This window comes from Sciurus vulgaris, assembly GCF_902686455.1.
Source record: "Sciurus vulgaris genome assembly, chromosome: 15".
NCBI lineage: Eukaryota > Metazoa > Chordata > Mammalia > Rodentia > Sciuridae > Sciurus > Sciurus vulgaris.
In genome coordinates, this window is record NC_136476.1 from 34,397,777 (window position 1) to 34,423,383 (window position 25,607).

Sequence of the window (25,607 nt, forward strand, 5' to 3'; positions counted from 1 at the left end):
AAATACTGAATTTGTTGTATGTGTAAGTATTCAGAATACTCACAAAACCACAACTTCCTAGACCTTTGGTCTTTGCAAAATGCTTTTCTTCCTAGTCACTCTGACTGTAAAATCTGGAAAGGGCAGTGCCACCACTCATTATTTATGTTTTGTAGCGCTGGAGTTGGAACCCAGGGAATCATGCAAGATGGGCTATAGTGTTCAGCCACTGAGATATATTTCCCACCCCCAATCACTCTTTAGAATCTTTAGTATTCTAAGTGTTTGTAATTTGCGTATCTGGTTCACTGATTAATTCTTTCATTCATTTCCAAGGTACTTATTCAGTTACTACTGAGGGTATTGAGGATATAATGCCAAGTAAAATGTGTTTTCTGTCTTGGAAAATCTTTCAACACAGACTTAAAAAATGAAAAAATAATATAGTAATATAATAACATTTTTGATCAGAATGCTGTGGAATCATTAAAGAGAAATTGATAATTGCCTTAGAGACTGGGACAGCCTTCACAGAGAGCAGATGATATTTGAGCTATTTGATACTTGTCTTGAAGGCTGCCTGAACAAATGCAAACAAACTTAAGGAAAATAACCCCTTCATTTCTAAACATTTGGAAATCTGTAGGGCTACCAGCCAGAGTCCTAAGCTTATAAATAGGGTTCAGAGACATGTATTTAAATATGTGGGTGATATGATTTTGGTCCAGTTTCTTTGTCAATCCCATAAATCACAAATGAAATAAATGTGGTTTATACCAAACTTTATATTATGAAGTACCAAAAAGAATTTCAAATTCTATGTCAGTCTGTGGTAATTATGATGTGGTAGAGAAGTATGGGGGATTGTATTCCCTGGTGACTACCACCAATGGCTTGCTTTACTGCTATTGTAAGAGAAAATTGATTGTATTTGGTAATTGACATGTTTAAAGCTTTGTTTTTCAATTTCTTGTCTTTTTTATATTAACATAAGAGAACTTTTCTTTTTACAAATCAAGCTTGATACCATCCATCACCTGACTTTATATTCTAAAAAAGCCTTTTAAACACAACTTGAAGGACAGTAAAATTTCATTCTCTCTCTGCTGGCTGTTGATGGGTTTAGTTTTTCATCCTATAATTAGGTTTTGGTATCACATAGTGCTCTCTTTGTGTAACTCTCTAAGGGAATTTAGTTTTTAAATCACTGGGAAAAAAAAGCAACAACCTTAGTGAAACCCTATCCTTAACAGACAAAGCTAGTATAATATTTCTTTCATCTGGGCTTTAGATTTCAAACTCACTCTAAAAAGAAAAATTTATGCCATGTTCCTTTTCTTTCCCAGGAATTGGAGTGCTTAAATAGAGGCTTACTTCTTCAGAATATTAATGCAAATTCTTACAGAGTTACCTTAGAAGTTACCTCATTTTAAGATTGTGTTTCTCATTTTGTAAAACCCATGCCCTCTTTTGAACAAACATAAAAATTGTTTGTCTTTAATATGACTTGAAGTTTCAAAATAAGTAAAGTCTTGGTAATTTTAGAACACAATGTGTTGGTACTGAAAAAAGTTTTATAATTTTATTTATCTTAAATTGCTGTTTAAAAATTAACATTTGTTTTTACTTATTTTTCTTTGTTCCTACAATTGCAATGTGAATTTTGAGGATGCTTATCTGCCATGAGCTTTTCCATTGAAGGCAGTGTGGGACAGGCAGTGGGAAAGCTTTATTTATTTTGGGGTGCTGGGATGGAACCTAGGACCTTGCATGTGGTAGGCAAATGCTTTACCACTGATATTACCAGCCCCCAGTACTTTTTATTTTTAAGCTGCCATGCTCTTCCTTTGTAATTTTTTTCAGTTCATTTCAACATATCATTTATTAGTAGGATTGAAAACATTGAGAAGATGTACAGCACATAGGGTTTGTGTGTATGTGTATGTGTGTGTGTATGTATGTGTTTATTACATTTCCAAAATTCTATAACTCAATTGGGGAATTGTCTTTTCTATATCCATTGACTAAATTTGGTGTTTGTATGTAATGATTAGTCTAATGATTAAGGGGGAGTTTGTGATGACTTGGGAAATGTAGATTGAAAATAATACCATGAACTAAAGAAAGGAGGAAGAGTTGCGGGGTGGGGTACTGAAGAAAATATTCCCACCAGGCTTAGGCATCTGTGGTTTGTATGGTAAGACAGCTGTTAGGGATTGAGGTGCAATATGTCAAAGACTGACTCAGTGTTCAAGGAACAACTTGGAGGAAGTTACATGAAATGGAAGCATTTAAGAAGTTTGTCTTAAACGATTAAGGGTAGCAAGGAGCATTTCTTTGTAATTTCTTGGAAAACTGCTGGTGTCCTGTTAGAAAAAGGCATGGTAAATCATCTTGGTATTGGTTTTGCTCCCTCCCTTTTTTCCCCCAAACAGGAAATATCTTAATATTTAATTTATAAAATTATTATGTTGTGTGTGTTGTAAAAAATATCCCTAATTTAGGGAGATTTAAAAGCTTTAAAGTAAAGGTCTTCTCCCTTTCCCCTTAATTCCACTCTTTAAGGATATATAAATGTGTACTGTGTATTTTCATAAGTGAAATTATATACCTCAATACTATTTTTGCATTCATCTTATGCTGTCTCTGCCTTATTATTTTAATTTTTCTGTCATGTGAATATTCCTAATATATTTTGACAATTTCTTGTAGATGGACATTTTCTTTCTTTCAAAAAATTTTTCTCCAATTAAAAATTATATATTGCACTAGGGATGCTAGGGATGCATTCAGTGGTAGACTTCTTGCCTAGCAGGTTTGAAGTCCTGGGTTCAATACCTAGATATCAGCTCCCTGTCTCCTGGAAAAATCCAAACCAAACCAAAACAAAACAGAAAACCAATAAAATAAAACCAGAAAACCAAATAAAATAAAATCGACATCCTTGTCCATATCTTCAGGGAATTGTACAGGTGATTCTGTTGTATAAATACCTAGAAGTATAATTATAATTGTTGAGTCCTCAAGCTTATGGATTTATGATTATGATAAGTATGATAAAAAGCAAGTACCTATTTATAATCTGCAACAAACTATTTTTGATTATAGAACTGTTCTGGCTTTGGGGATTTATGGAGGAGAAACTTGTTCTGGTTCTTGGAGGAGATAAATTCATACTAAATCAAGGTTATAGTCAGCTATATTGATAGGCTTTGTAAGCAAGAATAGAATACTCTGGTACTTTTCTAAGTATAGTCAGAATTCTTCAGAATGTTACAATTTTGGATTCTGAGAAATGTTTATGTAAGTACATATACAGAATCATACTTTATGGTTTATGTTTCTGAACCATGTGGAAAGAAAACAAGTATATTTTTTAACAGCACAATGTGGTTTCCTGTGATGTTAAATGTCAATTCAAAAACAAACATTTAAAAATATTTTAGGTTCAACAACTCCCTCTAGTGGAAGAAGGAAAAATTCCCCAATTTCAGATGTTCTTAATAGGATTCTGCAAGGATCCAAGTAGCTTTTGATTTGGTTAGAAAAGAAATTCCATGACAAGACTATGAACGTTAAATTTATATGAGGGGAGGCAAATTAATCAGTTTTATCAGGCTTAGATTATATTGCTAAAACCATAAACTTAAAGCAAATTCTTGAGCATATAAAACATCGAGGGATAAATATGACCAATATAACCAACCAATGTCATCAGTATAACACTTACCCATCACCTAGATCATGTATTTGTCATATTGCTTCAGAATTAAAAGCAACAAGCTGGGTGTGGTGGTGCCCACTTGTAATCCTCAGGAGGCTGAGGCAGGAGGTTTGCAAGTTTAGAGCCCGCCTCAGCAACTTGGTGAGGCCCTAAGCAACTTAGTGAAACCCTGTCTCAAAATAAAACATAAGAGGTTGGGGATGTGGCTCAGTGGTTAAGTTCCCCTGGGTTCAATACCTTGTATCAACAAAACAAAACAAAAAACCCAACAAAACCAACGAACAACACATTTTTATATCATGTAGAGTAACGATTGTGAATCACTTCTCCATCCTGCCACCACTTTGAAGTTGGTGTTTGATTTTCTGTCTGGATATATTGACAATCATATTATTTTAGCATTTGTGTCTTTTACAAAAGTATTATACAGTATTCATCTTTGTCCAGTTTATCCTTTTTATTTATGTTTTTGAGATTTATCCAAGTTAGTAAAATTATTCATTCAATTTGACTATTTTATTTTATCCTGTGTGTGTACCATTATTATTAATTTAACCATTATCTAATAACTGATTGAGATGGTTTTTATTTTTATTTTTTTGGTGTGTGTGAGTGTGTGTGTGTGTGGTAATGAGGATTGAACCCAGTGACACTTTACCACTGAGTTATATCACCAGCCCCTTCTTTTTTGAAATAGGATCTTGAGTTGCCCAGCTGGCCTGGAACTTGTGATCCTTCTACCTTGGATCGAGTTTTAAGTACTTTCCAAGTTTAATAAACTTGGAAACTTATTTAACTAAACTAAACTTATTTAATAAACTTAAATAAACACAGGGCATTTATTTATTTATGTGGTGGCCGAGGATTGAACCCAGTGCCTCACATGTGCTATTCAAGTACTCTACTATTGAGTTAAAATCCCAGTCCCCAAGTTTAAATTATTATAGTGCTTTTGTGAATATCATATGTTTTGTATATGTAGGTATATGTTTAGTGTACAAGCAAGTGATCTATAAGGCAGTCCTTATCAATATACCAATGATATTCTTCACAGAAGAAAAAGTTCCTAAAGTTTGTATGGAACCACAAAAAATCCAGCCAAAGCAATTCTGAGCAAGAACAGCAAAGCAAGAAATATTACCCTGTTTGGCTTCAAAATGCATTACAAAGCTATAGTAATCAAAACAGCATGGTAGTGGTGTAAAATTAGACACATAGACCATAGGAGAATATAGAGCCTAGAAGTAAACCCATGTATGTATAGCCTGATTTTGACAAAGGAGCTAAAAACATACTAGAGAAAGGAGAGTTTTTTCAATAAATGGTGCTGGGGAAATTGGATAGTCCCATGTGGAAGAAAGAAACTAGACCCCTATCACCTGTTATGAAAATCAGTTCAAAGTGGATTCAAGACTTAAAGATAAGACCCAAAGCTATGAAACTACTTGAAGAAAACAGGATAAATGCTTTAGGATATTGGAACTGGCACAGGATTGTTTGGATAAGACCCCAAAATCAAAGGAAACAAAAGTAAAAAATAGAAGGTATAATGGTATTAGATCAAACTAAACAACTTCTGCATAGCAAAACAAACAAAAAAACAAACAAAAAACCACAAACAAAAAACCAAAACCAAACCAAACCAAAACAAAAAACCCCAAAATAAAAACAAAAAAGAACCCCCCCAAAATGTTATTTGAACATCTGCTCACTTCTTCAGTAATCTTTTTGAACTTTTGAAGTTAACCTGCCAATTAGAAAGGAACAATTTTATTTAGATAATAATGAATTTTCAGCACCTTTCTCTAATACTTAAAATTACTCATATTTTTCTTTTTTTAAAAAGTATTTTTATAGACTGCATTTTGATTCATTGTTCACAAATGGGGTACATCATTTCGTTTCTGTGGTTGTACACCAGGTAGATTCATATCATTCGTGTAATCATATATGTACATGGGGTAATGATATCTGTCTCATTCCATTTTTCATACCCCTGCTCCCTCTCATTTCCTTCTACATATTCTGAAGTTCCTATCTTCTTCTCTCACTCCCCCCACCCCTCACCCCCTTTATATATCATCATCCACTTATCAGGGAAAACATTTGGTCTTTGGTTTTTGGGATTGGCTTATTTCACTTAGCATGATATTCTCCAATTCCATCCATTTATCTGCAAATGCCATAATATTATTATTCTTTATGGCTGAATAATATTCCATTGTGTATATATACACCACAGTTTCTTTATCCATTCATCTTATGAAGGGCATCTAGTTGGTTCCACAATCTAGCTATTGTGAATTGAGCTGCTATAAACATTGAAGTGGCTGTGTTACTATAGTTCGCTAATTTTAAATCTTTTGGGTATAAACTGACGAGTGGGATAACTGGGTCAAAAGGTGGGTCCATTCCAAGTTTTCTGAGGATTCTCCACACTGCTTTCCAGAGTGACTGTACCAATTTGCAACTCCACCAGCAATGTAAAAATGTGCCTTTTTCCCCACATCCATGCCATCATCTTCTATTGTTTGTGTTCTTGATAATAGCCATTCTAATTGGAGTAAGATGAAATCTTAGAGTTGTTTTAATTTGCATTTCTCTAATAACTAGAGTTGTCGAACATTTTTTCATATTTTATTAATTGCCCGCATGTCTTCTTCTGTAAAATGTCTGTCCAGTTCCTTGGTCCATTTATTGATTGGGTTCTTTGTATTTTTGGTTGTGAAGTTTTGTAAGTTCTTTATAAATTTTGGAGATAAGTGCTCTATCTGAAGTGCATGTGGAAAAGATTTTCTCCCACTCTGTAGGCTCTCTTTTCACATTATTGATTTTATCCTTTGCTGAGAAAAAGCTTTTTAGTTCGAGTCCATGCCATTTATTGATTCTTGCTTTGATTTCTTGTGCTTTGGGAGTCTTGTTAAGGAAGTCTGATCCTAAGCCAACATGATGACGATTCAGGCCTACTTTGTCTTCTATTTGGTGCAGGGTCTCTGGTCTAATTCCTAAGTCCTCGATCCATTTTGAGTTGAATTTTGTGCAGGGTGAGAGATAGAGGTTTAATTTCATTTTATTGCATATGGAATTTCCAGTTTTCCCAGCACCATATGTTGAAGAAGCTATCTTTTCTCCATTGTATGTTTTTGACTCCTTTGTCTAGTATGAGGTGACTGTATTTATGTGGGTTTGTCTGTGTCTTTTATTCTGTACCATTGGTCTGTCTGTCTATTTTGGTGCCAATACCATGCTGTTTTTGTTACCATTGCTCTGTAGTATAGTTTAAGGTCTGGTATTGTGATACCTCCTGCTTCACTTTTCCTGCTCAGGATCATTTTATCTATTTGAGGTCTCTTATTCTTTCAGATGAAGTTCATGATTGCTTTCTCTATTTCTATGAGGAATGTCATTGGGATTTTAATTGGAATTGCATTGAATCTGTATAGCACTTTTGGTAGTATGGCCATTTTGACAATATTAATTCTGCCTATCCAAGAATATGGGAGATCTTTCCATCGTCTAAGGTTTTCTTCAATTTCTTTCTTTAGTGTTCTGTAGTTTTCATTGTAGAGGTCTTTCACCTCTTTTGTTGGACTGATTCCCATGTATTTTATTTTTTTTTTGAGTAGTGAAAGAGGGCATCCCTGTCTTGTTCTAGTTTTAAGAGGGAATGCTTTCAGTTTTTCTTCATTAAGGATGATGTTGGCCATGGGCTTAGCATAGATAGCCTTTACACTGTTCAGGAATGTTCCTACTATTCCTATTTTTTCTAGTGTTTTAAGCATAAAGGCTTGCTGTATTTTATCAAATGCTTTCTCAGCATCTATTGAAAATAATCTTATTATTCTTAACTTTAAGTCTATTGATGTGATGAATTACATTTATTGATTTCCAGATGTTGAACCAACCTTGCATCCCTGGGATAAACCCCACTTGATCATGGTGCACTGTCTTTTTAATATGTTTTTACTGACAATGTTGAAGATGAATGAGGGGTGAGTCTGAATTGGCTATAGAAATGGGACTTATTGGGACAAGTTTATTCCTCGAGCTACAGGGTTCCTAGAAAAAATATGTTTTTATATCTTTAAAATTGGAATATATTTAGATTTTTAAAAATGATATAAAATGTGTGATTTATAGAATAAATTTAAGAAAATATCAGCTTTATATAAAACAGGACAAACATGACATTTTGACTATCATTTTGATACCAAGGAAGTGTGACTCCACTTAAATAGAGCAAAATAAATGAAATTTATTTTAAATATATTTGAAGACACATATTTGAGTACTCATACCACTGTGGAAATTGGCAACTATTTTGGTCTCCCCCTACAGGTCTGGCCAAATATGAAAGATTAGTCATCATTGTCCCTAGGGGAAGAAATTTAACTGAAGGTATTCATCATCACATTAAAGAACCAACTGATATATCTATATGCATTTACTTCATTGAATATATGGAAATATATGCAAACCAAGTCAACATTTAAGATAGATTGGACCCTCCTAGGCATTGTGCAGTTGGTACAGATAGCACAGTATATTTGAAGGATTTAATCCTTAATATGTCTGTAATATAAGTTTTTATATGCAATGTAGACAGCAAGTTCTTTCTAAGCTTGATATAAGGCTGTCATCCTGGAGTCTTCATTTTCTATTATCCTGGGAATTTACTTTGCTTTTCTCCTGTATTGTATATCCTTTCACCCAAATTCTGTTTTTCTTTTTTTCTCTTTGTTTTCTTGTTTTGGTGGAGTACATTCTCTAGTAGTTTCATAATAAATGGTGAGTGAGAAGTAAATTCCTTTCCAATTTCCTTCCTTCCTCCATCTCTCTTTCTTCCTTCTTATTTTAGAATTGAACCACCCCAGCCTTAATGAGAAGTAAATTCTTTCAGACCATGAATGTCTGCTAGACCTTTATTTGATTTTCATATCTAATTGACATTTTTGTGGGCTGTATGCTATTATTTAAATATGGTTTGCCCTCTTTGAAAAATCATGTTGAAATTTAATCCCCATCATGAGGTAGTAAGAGGGTGGAAACAGTCTGACTGTGTTGCTTACAGATGCCTTTGTGAGGTGACTGGATGGATAAGGTCATCAGGGTAGAGCCCCATGACTATTGGGGACTTTATAAGAGAGAAAGACCAACACACACACTCTTTCTCTTGCCATGTGATGATGCTTTGTGCCATCTCAGGACTCCACCATAAGAAGGCTATTACCAGATGTGTTCCCTCAACCTTGAATCAAAATTGTGAGCCAAAATAAACCTCTTTTCTTTACAACTTATCCAGTCTGTGGTTTTGTGTTAATAACAACGGAAAATGGACTAAGACAGTATGAATTCTGGATTGGAAATAATTTTCCTCTGGCATACTGACAGGATTTTTCTGCTTCCTTTTATCTAACAGTGTTGCTGTTGAGAGGTCTGAAGCCATTCTGATCCTGTATACTTCGTGTATGGCTATAATTTTTTATTTTAAATTTGTGGGCAGAATTTATGCTGCAGAGTTTTAGAGATTACCTTGATTTATTTCATTAGTGATTTCTCTTGTGTTTTCATTGTTCTTCTGTAGGTTTCCTTAAATCAGTTGAATATTGAACTCTCTGAACTGATCCATGAGTTAAATTATATATTCTGTTTTTCATCTCATCACGTTTTTCTTGATTTTCTTGGGTATTTTCTAAATTTTATATTTTAATCATTTAAATTTTTTCTACTTATCCTTTTTTTTTTCCTTAAAAAAATATATTTTTAATGGTACTTGGAATTGAACTCAGGATTACTCCACCACTGGGCTACATTTCACTAGTCCTTTTTTTTTTTTTTTTTTGTGGTGCTGGGGATCAAACCTAGGGCCTTGTGCTTGCAAGGTAAGCACTCTACCAACTGAGCTATCTCCCCAGCCCACCAGTCCTTTTTATTTTTTATTTCGTACAGTGTCTTGCTAAGTTGCTGAGTCTGACCTCAAACTTGTGATTTTTCTTGCCTCAGCCTCCTGAGTAGTTAGGATTACAGGTGTGTACTACTGCACCTGGTCATCCTATCATGTTTTTGATTGCTGGGAGTTACTTTTTGTTTTCTAAAAGTTTCCCTTTTATAGCACGATGATTTTGCTTTATCTCTTTGAGAATATATGGAGCTATAGTTTACATACTACAAAATTCTTCATTTTAAAGTGTACAATTCAGTAGTTTTTAGCATATTCAGAATAATCATAATAATTTTTTCATTTCAGGACATTTTCATTATCCCAAGAAAGCCCTCATATCTATTTTTTAACTAGTTATACCCATTTATTTCAAATATTATTTTAAAATTTATTTTTTATTTGTACTTTTTAAATATACATAACAGTAGAGTACATTTTGACATATTATACATCCATGGAGTACAACTTAATTCTAATTAGGATCCCATTCTTGTGGTTGTACATGATGTGGAATTAACAGTGGTCATGTATTCGTATATAAGAATAGGAAAGTTATGTGCAATTCATCTACTGTTTTTCCTATTCCCGCCCCCTCCCTTTCCTTCATTCTCTTTTGTCTAATCCAATGAACTTCTATTCTTCCCCTCCCTACCTTCCCTTGTTGTGGGTTAGCATCCACATATTAGACAGAACATTTGGCCTTTGGGTTTTGGGGACTGGCTTAATTCACTTAGCATGATATTCTCTAGTTCTATACGTTTACTGGCAAATGCCATAATTTCATTTTTTTATGACTGAGTAATAAAAAAAAATTCCATTGTATATATACATATATATACACCACAGTTTCTTTATTTATCTGTTGAAGGGTACCTAGATTAATTCTATAGCTTGACTATTATGAATTGAGCTGCTATAAACATTGAGGTGGCTGTGTCACTATAGTATGCTGATTTTAAGTCCTCTGGGTTTAGGCCAAGGAGTGGCATAACTGAGTCAAATGGTGGTTCCATTCCTAGTTTTCTGAGGAAACTGCATACTGCTTTCCAGTGTGGTTGCACTAATTTGAAGTCCCACCAGCAATGTATAAGTGAACCTTTTTCCACCAACATTAATTGTTACTTGTATTCTTGATAATTGGCATTCTGATTGGAGTGAGATGAAATCTCAGTGTAGTTTTAATTTGCATTTCTCTAATTGCTCGAGATGTTGAACTTTTATGTGTTTGTTGATCGATTGTATTTCTTTTTCTGTGAAGTGCCTGTTCAATTCCTTTGCCCATTTATTGATTGGATTACTTGTTTTTTTTTTTTTTTTTTTTTTGGGTATTAAGTTTTTTAAGTTCTTCGTGTACCCTGGAGATTAATGCTCTGAGGTACAGACGGTAAAGATTTTCTCCCTTTCTATAGGATCTCTGTTCACATTCTTGATTGTGTCCTTACTTGTGAAGAAGCTTTTTGGTTTGATACCATCCCATTTATCGATTCTTGATTTTTCTGCTTGCACTTTAGGAGTCTTATTGAGGAAGTTGGTTCCTAAGCTGACATGGTGGAGAGTGGGCCTACTTTTTGTTCTAGTAGGAGTAGGATCTCTGGTCTAATGGCTATGTCCTTGATCCACTTTGAGTTGAGTTTTATGTAGGATGAGAGCTAGGGTGTTAATTTCATTTTGCTACATATGAATTTCTAGTTTTCCCAGCACCATTTGTTGAAGAGGCTATCTTTTCTCCAGTGTATATTTATGGCTCCTTTGTCTATTATGAAATATAACTGTATTTATGTGGGTTTGTCTCTGTGTCTTCTATTCTGTACTATTGGTCTTCATGCCTGCTTTGGTGCAAATACCATCCCCTTTTTGTTACTATAGTTCTTTAGCATAATTTAAGGTCTGATATTGTGATGGTTCCTGGTTCACTTTTCTCACTGAAGATTGCTTTGGCTATTTTGGGTCTCTTATTTTTCCAAATGAATTTCATGACTGCTTTTTCTATTTCTATGAAGACCGTCATTTAATTTTAATAGGAATTGCATTAAATCTGTACAGTACTTTTGATAGTATGGCCATTTTGACAATATTAAATCTGCCTGTCCAAGAACATGGGAGATCTATCCATCTTCTAAGGTCTTCTTCAATTTCTTTCTTTAGTGTTCTGTAGTTTTTATTGTAGAGGTATTTCACTTCTTTTGTTCGATTGACTCCCAGATATTTTATTTTTTTGAGGCTATTGTGAATTGGATAGTTTTCCTGATTTCTCTTCCAGCTGATTTGTCCTGGTGTATGGGAAAGCAGCAGATTTATGAGTTTTGATTTTATATCCTGCTACTTTGCTGAATTTGTTTTTGAGTTCTAGAAGTTTCTGGTGAAGTTTTTGGGTTCTTCTAAATACAGAATCGTGTCGGCAAATAAGAAAGGTTTGAGCTCTTCTTTTCCTATTTGTATCCCTTTAATTTCTTTCCTTTGTCTAATTGCTCTGGCTAGGGTTTCAGGACTATGTTGAATAGGAGTGGTGAAAGTGGGCATTCCTGTCTTGTTTCAGTTTTGGGGGAATGCTTTCAATTTTTTTTTTTTTTTCCATTTAGAATGAAGTTGGCCTTGGGTTTAGCACATATAGCTTTTACAATGTTGAGGTATGTTCCTACTTTTCCTGGTTTTTCTAGTGTTTTGAGCTTGAATGGATGCTGAATTTTGTCAAATGCTTTTTCTCCACCTATTGAGATAATCATGTGATTCTTGTCTTTAAGTCTACTGATGTAATGAATCACATTTATTCATTTTTGTATGTTGAACCAACCTTGCATCCCTGGGATGAATACCACTTGATCGTGGTGCACTCTCTCTTTAATATATTTTTGTATGTGATTTGTCGGTATTTGATTAAGGACTTTTGCATGTTTGTTCATCAAAGATATTGGTCTGAATTTTTCTTTCCTTGATGTGCCTTTGTCTGGTTTTGGTATCAGAGTGATACTAGCTTCATAGAATGACTTTGGAAGGGTTCCCTCCTTTTCTGTTTCATGGAATAATTTGAGGAGGATTGGTGTTTAGTTCTTCTTTGAATGTCTTATAGGACTTGGCTGAGAATCCATCTGGTCCTGGGCTTTCCTTTGTTGGTAGACTTTTAATGGTGTCTTCAATTCCATTGCTTGAAATTGATCTGTTTAAGTTGTGTATGTCCTCCTGATTCATTTTGGGTAGGTCATATGTCTTTAGAAATTTGTCAGTTTCTTCAAGATTTCCTATTTTATTGAAGTATAGATTTTATTTTTTCCCAATGCTGGGGATTGAACCCAGGGCCTTGTGCTTGTAAGGCAAGTACTCTGCCTACTGAGCTATCTCCCCAGCCCTGAAGTATAGATTTTTAAAGTAGTTTCTGATTATTGTCTGCTTTTCAGTGGTGTCCCTGGTGATATTTCATCTTTCATCATGAATTTTAGTAATTCGAGATTTCTCTCTCTCTCTTATTAGCTTGGCTAAGTGTCTATCAATTTTATTTATTTCTTCAAAGAACCAACTTTTTTTTCATTAATTCTGTTTTATTATTTTTTTATTTTTTGTACTGGGGACTGAGCTCAGGGGCACTTGGCCACTGAGCCACATCCCCAGCCCTATTTTGTATTTTATTTAAAGACAGGTCTCACTGAGTTGCTTAGCACCTTGCTTTACCGATGCTGACTTTGAACTCATGATCTTCCTGCCAAAGCCTCCCGAATTGCTGGGATTACAGCTGTGTACCACCATGCCCAACTGTTTCATCAGTTTTTTTGAAAACATTTTTTTGTTTCAATTTCATTAATTTTGGCTCATATTTTAATTATTTCCTGTCTTCTGTGTTTGGTCTTGATTTGTTCTTCTCTTTCTGTGGTTTTGAGATATAAAGTTAGGTTATTTATTTGGTGCCTTTCTATTCTTTTAATCAATGAGCTCAATGCAATGAACTTTCCTCTTAGAACCATCTTCATAGTGTCCCAGAGATTTTGATTTGTAGTATTGCTATTCTTATTTACATCGTAAGTATATTTTTAGTTCATCCCTGATTTCTTCAGCTATCTATTGGTTATTCAATAGTGTATTATTTAGTTTCCAGGTGTTAGAGTAGCTTCTATTTTTTATTTTATCATTGATTTCTAATCCATTCCATTATGATCTGATATAATGCAAGGTATTATCTCTCTTTTTTGTATTTGCATAGAGTTGCTTTGTGGCTTAAGATATGGTTTGTTTTAGAGAAGGATCCAAATACTGTTGAGAAGAAAGTGTATGCAGTCATTGATGGATGAAACATTCTATGTACCTTTGAAGTCTAAATTATTAATTGTATTTTTAAAATTCTGTAGCTTCTTATTTAGTTTTGTTTGGAAGATCTGGTGGGAGAAGCATTTTAAAGTCGCCCAGTATTATTGTGTTGTGATCTGTTTGATTCTTGAAATTGAGAAGGGTTTATTTGATGTGTATAGATTGTCATTGGGGCATAAATATGATTGTTACGTCTTGTTGACGTATATTTCCTTAAACAGTATGAAATGGCGTTTGTCCCTTCTGACTAATTTTGACTTGAATTCCACATTGTCAGGTATAAGGATAGAAACTTCTGCTTGTTTATGAGATCCCTGTGAATGATAAGTTTTTTTCCCATCCTTTTACCATCAGTCTGTGGATGTCTTTTCCTTTTCCTGAGGTGTGTCTCTTGGAGACAACATATTGTTGGGTCTTGTTTTTTAATCCAACCTGCCAATCTGTATCTTTCAATTGATAATTTTAGGTCATTTACGTTCAGTGTTATTATTGAGATGTGATTTTTGTTCCCTGTCAGTTCAATTTATTTCTGATTTTAATTTCAATTAGTTTCTCCTTTGATTGACTGTTCCTTCAGTATAGTTCCTTTGTTTGCAGGTTTTCACTTTTATTTTTTATTTCTTCTTCATGAAATATTTTGGTGAGTATGTTTTGTAGTGCAGGCTTTCTGTTGTGAGTTCTTTTAATTTTTGTTCATCATGGAAGATTTTTATTTCATCATCAGTTCTGAAGCTTAATTTTGTAGGGTATGGTATTCTCGGTTGGCATCCATTTTCTTTCAGAGCTTGGTATATATTATTCCAAGATCTCCTTGCTTTAAGGGTCTGCATTAAAAAATCAGCTGTGATCTGGATTGGGTTCCTCAAAATGTAACCTGTCATTTTTCTCTGGCTACCTTTAAAATTCTATCCTTATTCTATATGTTGGGCATTTTTATAATAATGTGCGTGTTGTAATTTTATATATCTGTGGTCCTGTATGCTTCCTGTAGTTGATTTTCCATTTCATTCTTAAGGTTTGGGAAATTTCCTGATATTATTTTATTGAAAAGATTGTGCATTCCTTTGCTTTGTGTCTTCATACTTTCCTCTATCCTGATAAATCTTAAATTAGGTCTTTTCAGGTTATCCCGTATTTCTTGAAAATTTTGTTATGGCCTCTTAACATATTTTCTCCATGATCAACTTTATTTTCTAGATTATATATTTTGTCTTCATTGCCTGAACCTCTGTTTTCCAAGTGGTCTAGTCTGCTGGTGATGCCTTCCAATGAATTTTTAATTTGCTTTATTGATCTCTTCATTTCAAGGCTATCTGCTTTTTTTTTTTTTTTTCCCTCAGAATCTCTATTTATTGAGTTTATTTATTGAATTTATTTATTTTGGTTTCTATATTTTCTCCCTTACGTCATCTTTTACCTTGCAGATCAGCTTAACTATGAACATTCTAAACTCCTTCTCTGTCATTTCTTTCACTATGGTGGTGATAGATTGTGTTTTTAATTAAATTGATTTGTTTGAGGCAATTTGTTCCTCGCTTTTTCATGTTGTTTGTGTGTCTACCCATTTGACAGTATGGTTTTGAAGCAGTAGAATTTCTACCCTGTGGACTTATAATGTCTCTGAAGGTTTGCAATGCCTTGCTGAGAAGCTGTGTGTCTGAATTATTGGTTTTGCACCACAGAGTGACCAGGAAAGTGACCTTCTCTAATCTGCCATTTCGATTCCTTATTTCTAGTACATTTGCTGACTTTCAGGATGTCTAGTGTTCTCCCTATGGATCTTCCAGCACTTGAATGGCAGAACAATTTGGAACTCCTGAGAATAAGAGAGGGAGACTAGAGGTGAATCCCAAGAATCCCTCATATTTATTAACACCCTCATTTCTGCCATGCCAATCACTAAACCATTTTTCCTTCTCTGTGCATTTTTCTATTCTGAACATTTTATTCAAATGGAATAATTTACTAGATGGACTTTTGTGCTTGGCTGTTTTTTCTTAGCTTAGTATCATGTTTTCAAGATTCATTAATGTTGTAACATGTACTAATATTTCATTTCTTCATTTTCAGGTAATATTGTATAGATATGACATTATTCATCAGATGATAGGTATTTGTGTTATTTCTACTTTTTGAGTACTATAAATGGTTCTATGAACATTTGTGTACAGATCTTTAAGTGACAGGTTTTTCAGTTTTCTTGGGTGTATACCCTGGGGTATAATTTCTGGATCATATGGTAACTTCATGTATGACTTTTGGGGAATTTACAGACTGTTTTCTAACACTATAACTTATCCAGTCTGTGGTATTATGTATGAGGATTCTAAATTTCTCTACATTCTTGCTATCACTTGTTATTAGAAGTCTTGTTGATGATAGCCATCTTAGTGGGTATGAAATGGCATTCTATTTTGATTTTGATTTACCTAATGACTAATGATATTGAACATTTCTTCACATTGTTGATTATTTTTGACTTTTATGGCTCTAAACTTTTTAAAGTCTGTATTTGTCATATGTATTCAGTAAAGCACCTGCTTGGTTTTACAAATGGTTAGCTAATGATTGGGCAGAGTTTTCTTCTGTTAGTGGTTTGCACAACTAAATCTAGCCTTTGCTGGAGCGCTCTTTCTGTTGGAGTGTGTATTCAGTGTTTTTTGTATGCAGATTAAAGCCCTGCTTTAGCTTTTACTTCTTGCTTGCATAAAGCCTCAAGTCAGCTAGAGAGAGATGAGAACTTGGAGCTTTCTCAGATCTTTCCTAGGCATACACTAGCCCTGTATTTGGCATTGCTTTCTGGATTCCAGGAATATGTTAGTACTTTCCAAAGCCCCTATGGACATGTTATTACTCAATTTTTTATTTTAAGGTTTCTGGTCACATTTTGTTAGCCCCAGCTGGTATCTTTGTCCCAGACAGATGTGATCACAAACAATTGCCACAAATTGTTCACACAGAGTGAGGTCAAATAAAACACATCTTGAGAAGGGAACTTCCCAGGGAGCTCTCAGACAGATGAAGTCATACCAGTTCTTTGTGAATGGAGCTTTTGGGAACTCCAAACTCCTTCTTCCTTCTCCCAGAGTAGCTAGGCTGCTCGATTTTATAGCTACTATTGTTCTGAGACTGTTGATTTTCAGGGTTATCAAGAGCTGGGTGAGGGAGAGGTTGGCAATTGCAAGTTAAAATGCTACAAATATCCCTATTCTTACTGAGATTTGGTTGATTTTTTTCCCCTACCTTTGTATATTTTTTATTGGTGCATTATAATTTTTTTATTTTTTTGGTAAATGCTTCTTTGGTTATTTCTAGAATTATGAGAAAATTTGATTCAGACAATTTTTGCCAGCACTGTTTCTGCTTTTATGGAGAAAAGGATTTTTGACTGTCTTTTCTTTGCAATTCCAGAATGACTTTGGTTCTCTGAGGATGTTCTGAAATTGTTTTCCTCCTTACATATCTGTTATCCTAGATTGTCCCTTACCTTCACCACTTTTGATTTAGACTTCATCTCTCATGTTGGGGAATTTTTTTCAAATATCATGTTACGTTTGAGAATGAGGGACTAAAGGAACTTTCCATTGTGGTCTTCACTATAGGATATGTGACTGGATATTGGAAGCAGATATATACATATATGATCATTCCCATTCCCCAAACTAACTTAAGAAAAAGTAGAAAGTAAAAATTAGTCCTGTAACCATTAAATGGATTGAATCAATACCAAAACTCCAGACCCATATTAATTTATTTATTAGTGACTAAAAAGAAACATTCAAGGAACTCCTCCAGAAAATGGAAAAAATTTTTGTAAAAATTATTTTTTAATATTATTTTTGTTGTCGATAGATCTTTATTTATTTATTTATTTATTTATTTATTTATTTATTTATTTATATGTGGTGCTGAGAATCAAACCCATACCTCACACATGCTAGGCAAGTTCTTTTACCACTGAGCGACAGTAACCCCAGCCCTGGAAGAATCTTGATAACGTTATCTGATACCAAGCTGACAAGGATATAAGAAAAGGTAATATTAGTTAATCTCATTCATGAATACACATTCAAAAATATTATACATATTACATGTATATAATACATATACACACATTAGCCAGCCAAACATAGCAATATTTTAAAAAGGTCAAAATAAGCCTTGTGTTGTGGCACATGCCTATAATCCCAGTAACTTGGGAGGCTAAGGTAGGATGATCACAAGTTCAAAGCCAGCCTCAGCAATTTAGCGAGGCCCTAAGCAACTTAGTGAGACCTGTCTCAAAATAAAAAAAGTGAAAAGGATTGGGGATGTGACTGAGCGGTTAAGCATCCCTGGGTTTAATCCCTGGTACCCACCCCCCCATAAAAAGGTAAAAATATAAAAATACTTTATACAAATATATACTTTATACAAATATATATACTTTATTTATATATATTTATATATACTTTATACAAAAAAATATAAAAATACTTTATACAAATTTATACTTTATAAATGTTAGGCAGTTTAACTTTAGAAAAATCAGTGTAATTTAACTCTGTATAATCAGTTAACTTAGTTTATGTATTTTGATAGAGAATCCCTAAAAAAGTTTTTTTGGAGAAGGTATATTTTTCTATAAAAAGTGTGTACATATATGACTGCATGACTGGTGTGATCCTCCAATATGTATAATTAGAAAAATGAGAAATTATACTTCATTTATGTATGATTTATCAAAATGTATAAATGCATTCTACTGTCATGTACAACTAATTAGAACAAATAAAGAATTAATAAAAAAAATGTGTTTGTGTGTTTAAATGTGTACCAAAAATGAATAGTAACTATTACATAATATTAAGGGACTTCTTGACCTCTGTATGGAAGTTGTGATTATTAAGTCAGTTTCATCTATATCTTTAAATACTTTAGGCTATTTGGTAGGTTTAATATGGGTTAGATATCATAAAGGTAAAATCTCACCAAAATTAACATAATAAGCTTTAACCGATTGGCCTTGATTTTCTAGGTTTTAAAACAGTGGATTAAATTCAAACTCACATGGGATAATGGGCATGTTCTTTGTTTAGAATAATGGAATGATTATATGAATGGTATATGCATCAACATATATAGTTTGTCTTTCTATACTATTTATCAGTAAAGCAGGACTCACAAGTCACTTTTTTTTTTCTTTTCTCTGCCCAACTTCCCTGTACCAAGCTCTATCTTGCCAAACTGTCACCTGAATTTCATAAGTAAGTCTCATGAGACTTCTCTCTCTCACACACACCTACATCCCCAGGCCCCCCACATTATTTGGGGATTTAGACTTTATCTCTTATGTTGGGGAATTTTTTCAAACGTCATGATTAGTCATGTTTAAGGGACTCAGGGGTCTTTCCATTGTGGTCTTACTATAGAATATGTGTGTATATCTATCATCTATCTATCTTGATATATATTGATATATATCTATACTTTATATGAATATATATATATATATATATATTTTTTTTTTTTTTTTTGTGGTACAGGGATCTCACCCCCACCACATTATTTTTGTGGTGCTGGGGATCTAACCCAGGGATTTATGCTTGCCAGGCAAGTGCTCTACCACCGAATTATACTCCCAGTCCATCCTGAGTAATTTCTTTTACTTTGTTTAATAAATTTATGAAGTAATTTTCCATCAACTAGGATACAAGCATCTTTTGGTTATAGATGCTATTTTGTTTTTATTTCAGATTGGCTTACCTTGTGATTAACTTTATAAATTGCTGTATATTTATATTGAAGTATATATAGTATTTAAGTGTATGAATCAAAGTTGGAGATTACATATTTATAAATTAAGGCATATAACTTCATGGTAGTGTTGAATTAATGCTGGTGTTTTTGACTGCTTCAGGAGAGAGACTTGTCATGTTGTTTAGTGCTTAATATTCTTTAAAGAGCTTTTTTTAATGTGAAAGTGTTACTTTCCAAACTACAGTCTCTGATAGGAATTACATGCCCAGATTCTGATGATATTTTTTGAATGGCTAAGAATTCTTGAAAGCATGTATAAATATGTACATGTGAATGTCTACGAGTAAGAGTTTGCTAGTGAGGAAAAGGTGAGAAAGAGGACTCTGTTAAAGGCTTGAAGTGAGAATGATAGATCTAGATGAGTTAAATGGAAATACCTTTGATATATATGTTAAACTTTATATTTGAACATCAATAAAATTCAACTCTTGATTTCTGAATTTAGTTGGAAAAGGAGATGGAGAGATTAAAGCATACTATCTTTAATTACTTTCTTTCAATAGTACATAAAGATTTGGAGACTTTTTGAAAATTGAAGTTTTCTCAGTGAAACACAGCCATCTAGTGGATACAATTTTAAGAGCTGTAAATATATAGTTTAAGTATCATGGGTTCACACGAGAATCTCTCAAGAGTTGTTATTACACATTCAAGCTAATCATCCCTTACCACATAAAGGATCTACATACATTTGTATTACTAATTGCTTTAAAATTTTAACAAGGGATAAACATTGTAAATGACAGTTTAGTGACAGCATTATGTAAATAATCTCATGGTCAATTGAGCTAGCATAATATTCTGTTATACACATTTTCATTTATAACATGTTAATCGAATTTTTAAACTTGTAAAACTCTAGTTGTACTTTTAAAATACATGTATATTCTGAAACATTGCTGGAAATATCAAGGCCTATCTTTACATAAATTAACCTATTATTATGATTGAAGCACAGATTTTGTTACTTACTGTTTTCCATAGAGTAAATTTTAGTCATTGATTGCGTACAAACTTTACTGATGCAAAAATGAATTATTTTCCAGGAGCAAGATAGTGCTGTACAAAATATGCACAAGAAAGTAGAACAGTTAGAAACAGAACATATGGAATGCTCTGACCTTTTACAACGACAAACAAGTGAACTTGAATTTAGTACTCAAAGAGAAGAATGTCTTAGAAAAGAATTTGAGGTATGTTATATCATTCTTTTTAATGTAGAAATGTTATTCATGTAGTGATTTGTTAGAGAAAATTTTGTTCTATAAAAAATTAATTTGGGGGAGCATTTATAGTGTATATTTGGCTTTTTAAAAAACTTTTGTATCTGAATGTTTTAAAATTTGCCCCTAATTTAAAAAATATGCTCATTGAAAGAGTTCTCATGCAATATTTCAGAAGTTTGAGAGTAATTGTTTACATTATAAGGTTGAGAAAGCAGCATAGGATAAGATGTGGTATCCATAGGTCTCAAATGACAAAAGTAATAATAAATTCTAATTTTGTAGTCAAATCATTTGTACTGGCTGGTATTGTGGGATTTTTAAGGTGAGACTTTAGAGGAGAAAGGAGCATCAAATTTATAATGAAAAATGTGATCTTTACAAGTGAATGATGCTGAAAATAACTTTAATCTTGAAAGAATCTAATTAATAATTTCTTTTTAAAAAACTTTCATGGTTTCTGGGAAATGAAGTATTTGAGTAGATAAAGAAGATTTTGTCCTAAACATAATTTGTAATCCTTGTTAGATATATAATTTATAAAGAGAACTTAATGATGAGTGCAAGAGGTACATTTGTTAAACTTACTAATATCCTTTAACATTGCTCTGGGAATTTTAACCAAAGAAATATATAAAGGTGAGAATAGCAATAAGAATTTTAACTTCTGGTAAGCTGGGGATGTAGCCCAGTGGTAGGGTGCTTGCCTAGCATGCACAAGTCCCTGGGTTTGATCCCCAGTATACCACACAAAAATACACAAATAAATAAATAAATATAAAACTTTTAGAAAGGAGGTATGATTCTTATTATTTTCAAATGATATTTTATGCCTCTGAATCATCTTTAATTTTAAAATCAACTTTAAAATTGAACCTATAAAAATTTTAATAAGTATAAAAATTTTAATAAGGCTTTGCAGAAAATAGCATATATAATAATTACTTATATTCTTACATACCACCAATAATCAGAGAATATACTATTGAAAAGGGTTTCTTTTTTAAAATAATTTTTTAGTTGTCAGTGGACCTTGATTTATTTATTTATATGTGATTCTGAGAATCAAACTCAGTGCTTCACACACACTAGGCAAGCACTCTACCACTGAGCCACAACCCCAGCCCTGAAAATAGTTTCTTTATCACACTGATAAATATAGGAATAAAATTAACAATAAATACTTAGAAAATACAAAATTTAAGCATCTTAAAAGAGAATGGTAGACATTTTGGGAACAAAGATATGTATCCTTTTTACATTATGTTATGGGTTAGAGCACTTCAGTTCAACATTGATTAAATTATTTTGGAATGAGAATCTAAAATTCATGTGGAAAACTAAGGAGACTAGATGAAAGTATCTAAAACCTTTTAATAAGAGAAGAATAATGGGTAGAGAATTAGCTCTACCACAAGTTAATGGATGCTATAAAGCTTCAGTAAGGTGTCACTTGTGGTTTTTGTTTACATTGCAACAGAAACCAACTTTGGTTAACTTAAGTGGGGAATTCAGTAAGGGAATCATCTTCACAGAATCAGAAAGAAGGCTAAGGAATCAAACTAAGAAAGCCTGTGGATCCCAGAAAGGTCTTAGGAGCAGAAATTATGGATAAAGTTGGGATGAATTGGCACCAGTACTTTTCCTTCTTTTTGTTACTTTATTGAGGATTCAAGTCCTAAAGTGGACATTTGATTGAAAGAGGTAATTCACCCAAATAAATTCCTCCTGGTACTACCAAAATTAAAACACATACAAAAAAATTCTCCTCCTTCCTCCTAATTTTTTCTCCTCCTCTGTTTTTTGGAGCAACCAGGGATTAAACCCAGGGGCATTTAACCATTGAGCCACATCCCCAGTTCTTTTTCTTTTTTCTTTTTCTTTTTTAAATTTTGAGGCAGGATCTCACTAAGTTGTTTTGGGCCTCATTAAGTTACTGAGGCTGGCTTTGAACCTGCAATCCTCCTGCCTCAGTCTCCTGGGATTACAGGGGTGTGCCCCTATGCCAGACCTCTCCTTTTCCTCTGCCTGACTCCCCTTTCAGGGCCTCATGCATGCTCTAACTCTGAGCCATATCCTCAGTCTTCTTCTTTTCTAAATAGGAAAATGAATACACAAATTTATTGTATGCCTATGATATAGGAGAAGTAGACTCCCTAAGAAAAGAATTCTATAAGGAGAATCAGTTTGGTGGTATCCAAAGAAAGGGAAAAATTTGGTGAAAGACCAAAATGCAATAACTCTTAAGATTAGAGTTTCAGTGGAACATAATTAAGAGACCAGGAATAGACTTGTAGATATTATTTAACAATTTAGCATAGTAAGGTATTTTTTAGAAAATCACTGAGACTAGGAAAGATTTATTCAGCAAATCATGTTGAAACAATTGATTAACTATTGGGACAAAGTAACATAAAATCCCTACTTTGTATTATACTCTAAAATATATTTCAGTTGATTGAAATAAGATGTTAAAAATGAAGATAAACTAAGAGGAAGAAAATGTATTTATTATTTGATACTGGAGATTGAACCCACTGGTGCTTAACCATTGAGTCACATCCCCAGTGAGAGAGGGTTTCCCTGAGTTGCTGAGGGTCTTGCTAAGTTGCTGAAGCTAGACTTGAACTTGTGATCCTCCTTGCCTCCTCCTCCCCAGTTGCTGGAATTACAGGTGTGTGCCACCATGGCAGCAAGAGAAAGAAAATTTAGATTATTAATTTTCTGTTAAGTACAATAGCACTTATATTAATTATAAATGCAAAGGAACAAAATCATGTAAGAATAGATTTATAGATGTGACTTTGAAAAGGTAGTCATATATAAGCAAATCCCTTACTTCTAACAAAATAAAAACAAAAAAATGGAAGAATATATACCACAAATGGTAAATATCTCTGTCTCCACTTATATCTAAATTCCTACTATTCAATAAGAAAGAGGAAAAATCCTTGTGGGGAAACCCTTATTAAGAACATCAAACAGGGACTGGGGATGTAGCTTTGTCTTAGAATGCTTACTTAGCATGCATGAGGCCCTAGGTTCAATCTCCAGCACCACCAAACAAACAAACAAACAAACAAACAAACAAACAAACAAACAAACAAAAACCACCAAATATGAAAGAAGAAATTCAGACGAATGAGATACATGAAAAATGTTTAGCCTTACCATAAGGTAAGAAAGGCTATAATACCAATGATACCAACATAAGAAATAATGATGGTACTACCCCATTATGGTCGGTGAGTGTAGTGTTAAAAATTCCCATACCTTGCTGGTGCAGGTAATTTATGAAACTTTGAAGGATGCCCACTAGGGGACTTTTGGGGATTCATACTCAGAAAATTGTCATATCCTTCTGGGGCTTGTTCTCTCCTGTACCATCCATCTCTCTTTTTATTGCTCTATGGCATACCTGTCATCCTGGGACGTCTTCAATATCCTCTTCTGTTGGATCTGGTTTCCTACATTCTGAGTTGCTTTTATTTCAGTAAAGCACACAGTCCAGTAGTCTCTAAAGAAAGGTATATGGGAGCTAAATTATATGCAGTTTTTTATGTCTGAGCATGTTTTTATCAGTAAATTATTCAGGTAGCTATAACTTGGCTAAAAATAAATTTTAGATCAGAAACCATTAATCTTGGAAGTTGAAGGCCTTGTCCAACTGGTTCTTTTTATGCCGTTGAGGGCCCATGTTATTCGGTTTAGGTTCCTTTGTTTGTGACCTTTTTCTCTTTTTCTCTGTGAAAGTTTTCTTGATTCTTTCCCCTATCCCAACTTTTTGTCATGGGAATTTTAAACATCTGTAAAGTAGACAGAATAGTATAATGAATATAATAACACTCTTCAGGAGCTTCAACAATTATCAATTTATGTGGAATTTTTTTTTTTTTTTGTACTAGAGATTGATCTCAGGGGTACTTTACCACCAAGCTATACCCCCAACCCTTTTAATTTTTTTGTTTTGAGACATAGTCCTGCTAAGTTGCTTAGGGCATTGTCAAATTGCTGAGACTGGCCTTGAACATGTGAACTTGCAATCCTCCTGCCTCAGCCTCTGGAATTGCTGGGATACAGGCTTGCACTACCATGTCTGGATTATGGGAAGTCTTGTATCATTTATACTCACTTTCCCTCTTCCAATATTATATTAAAAACCTCCCCCGATATCACATTATTTTAACCATAAATATTTGTAAAAATAATGGTGTCTTTTATTTAAAACCACAGTATTAATATCATCTAAATTATTTAATAGTAATTAATCAAGTATCTAGGCATTATTCAAATTTTAATGTTTCATAAATGGCAAAACATATATATTTTTCAGTTTGTTTAAATCTGAATCCCAGTTATGTCTACATATTATAATATGTTTCTTAAGTCTCTCTCTCTCTCTTTTTTTAGTACTGGTGCTCTACCACTACGCTCATCCCAGCCTTTTTATTTATTTATTTTATCTTGAGACAGAGGTCTTGCTAAGTTGCTCAGGCTTTCCTTGAACTTTTCAATCTCCTACTGCAGCCTCCATTTATAGCCTTCTTTTTTCTTTAAAATGGACTTTGGAAGACACCAGGTTATTTGTGCTATACAGTTTCCACTGGTTGTGAAATTTCAGAACATCACAGACAAACAATGTTTCTGA

General features: G+C 33.5%; 1 protein-coding gene across 6 annotated transcripts in view; it reads left to right on the forward strand.

Moving 5' to 3' along the window:
- CCDC171 (coiled-coil domain containing 171) overlaps positions 1 to 25,607 on the forward strand; it is a 455,940-nt gene that overhangs the window by 29,996 nt on the left and 400,337 nt on the right. For all 6 annotated transcript variants that reach the window (XM_079112670.1, XM_079112671.1, XM_079112672.1 and 3 more), the window contains one exon: positions 20,783 to 20,929. In XM_079112670.1, coding sequence (XP_078968796.1) covers positions 20,783 to 20,929 — 147 coding nt within the window. The remainder of the gene's footprint in view (positions 1 to 20,782; positions 20,930 to 25,607) is intronic.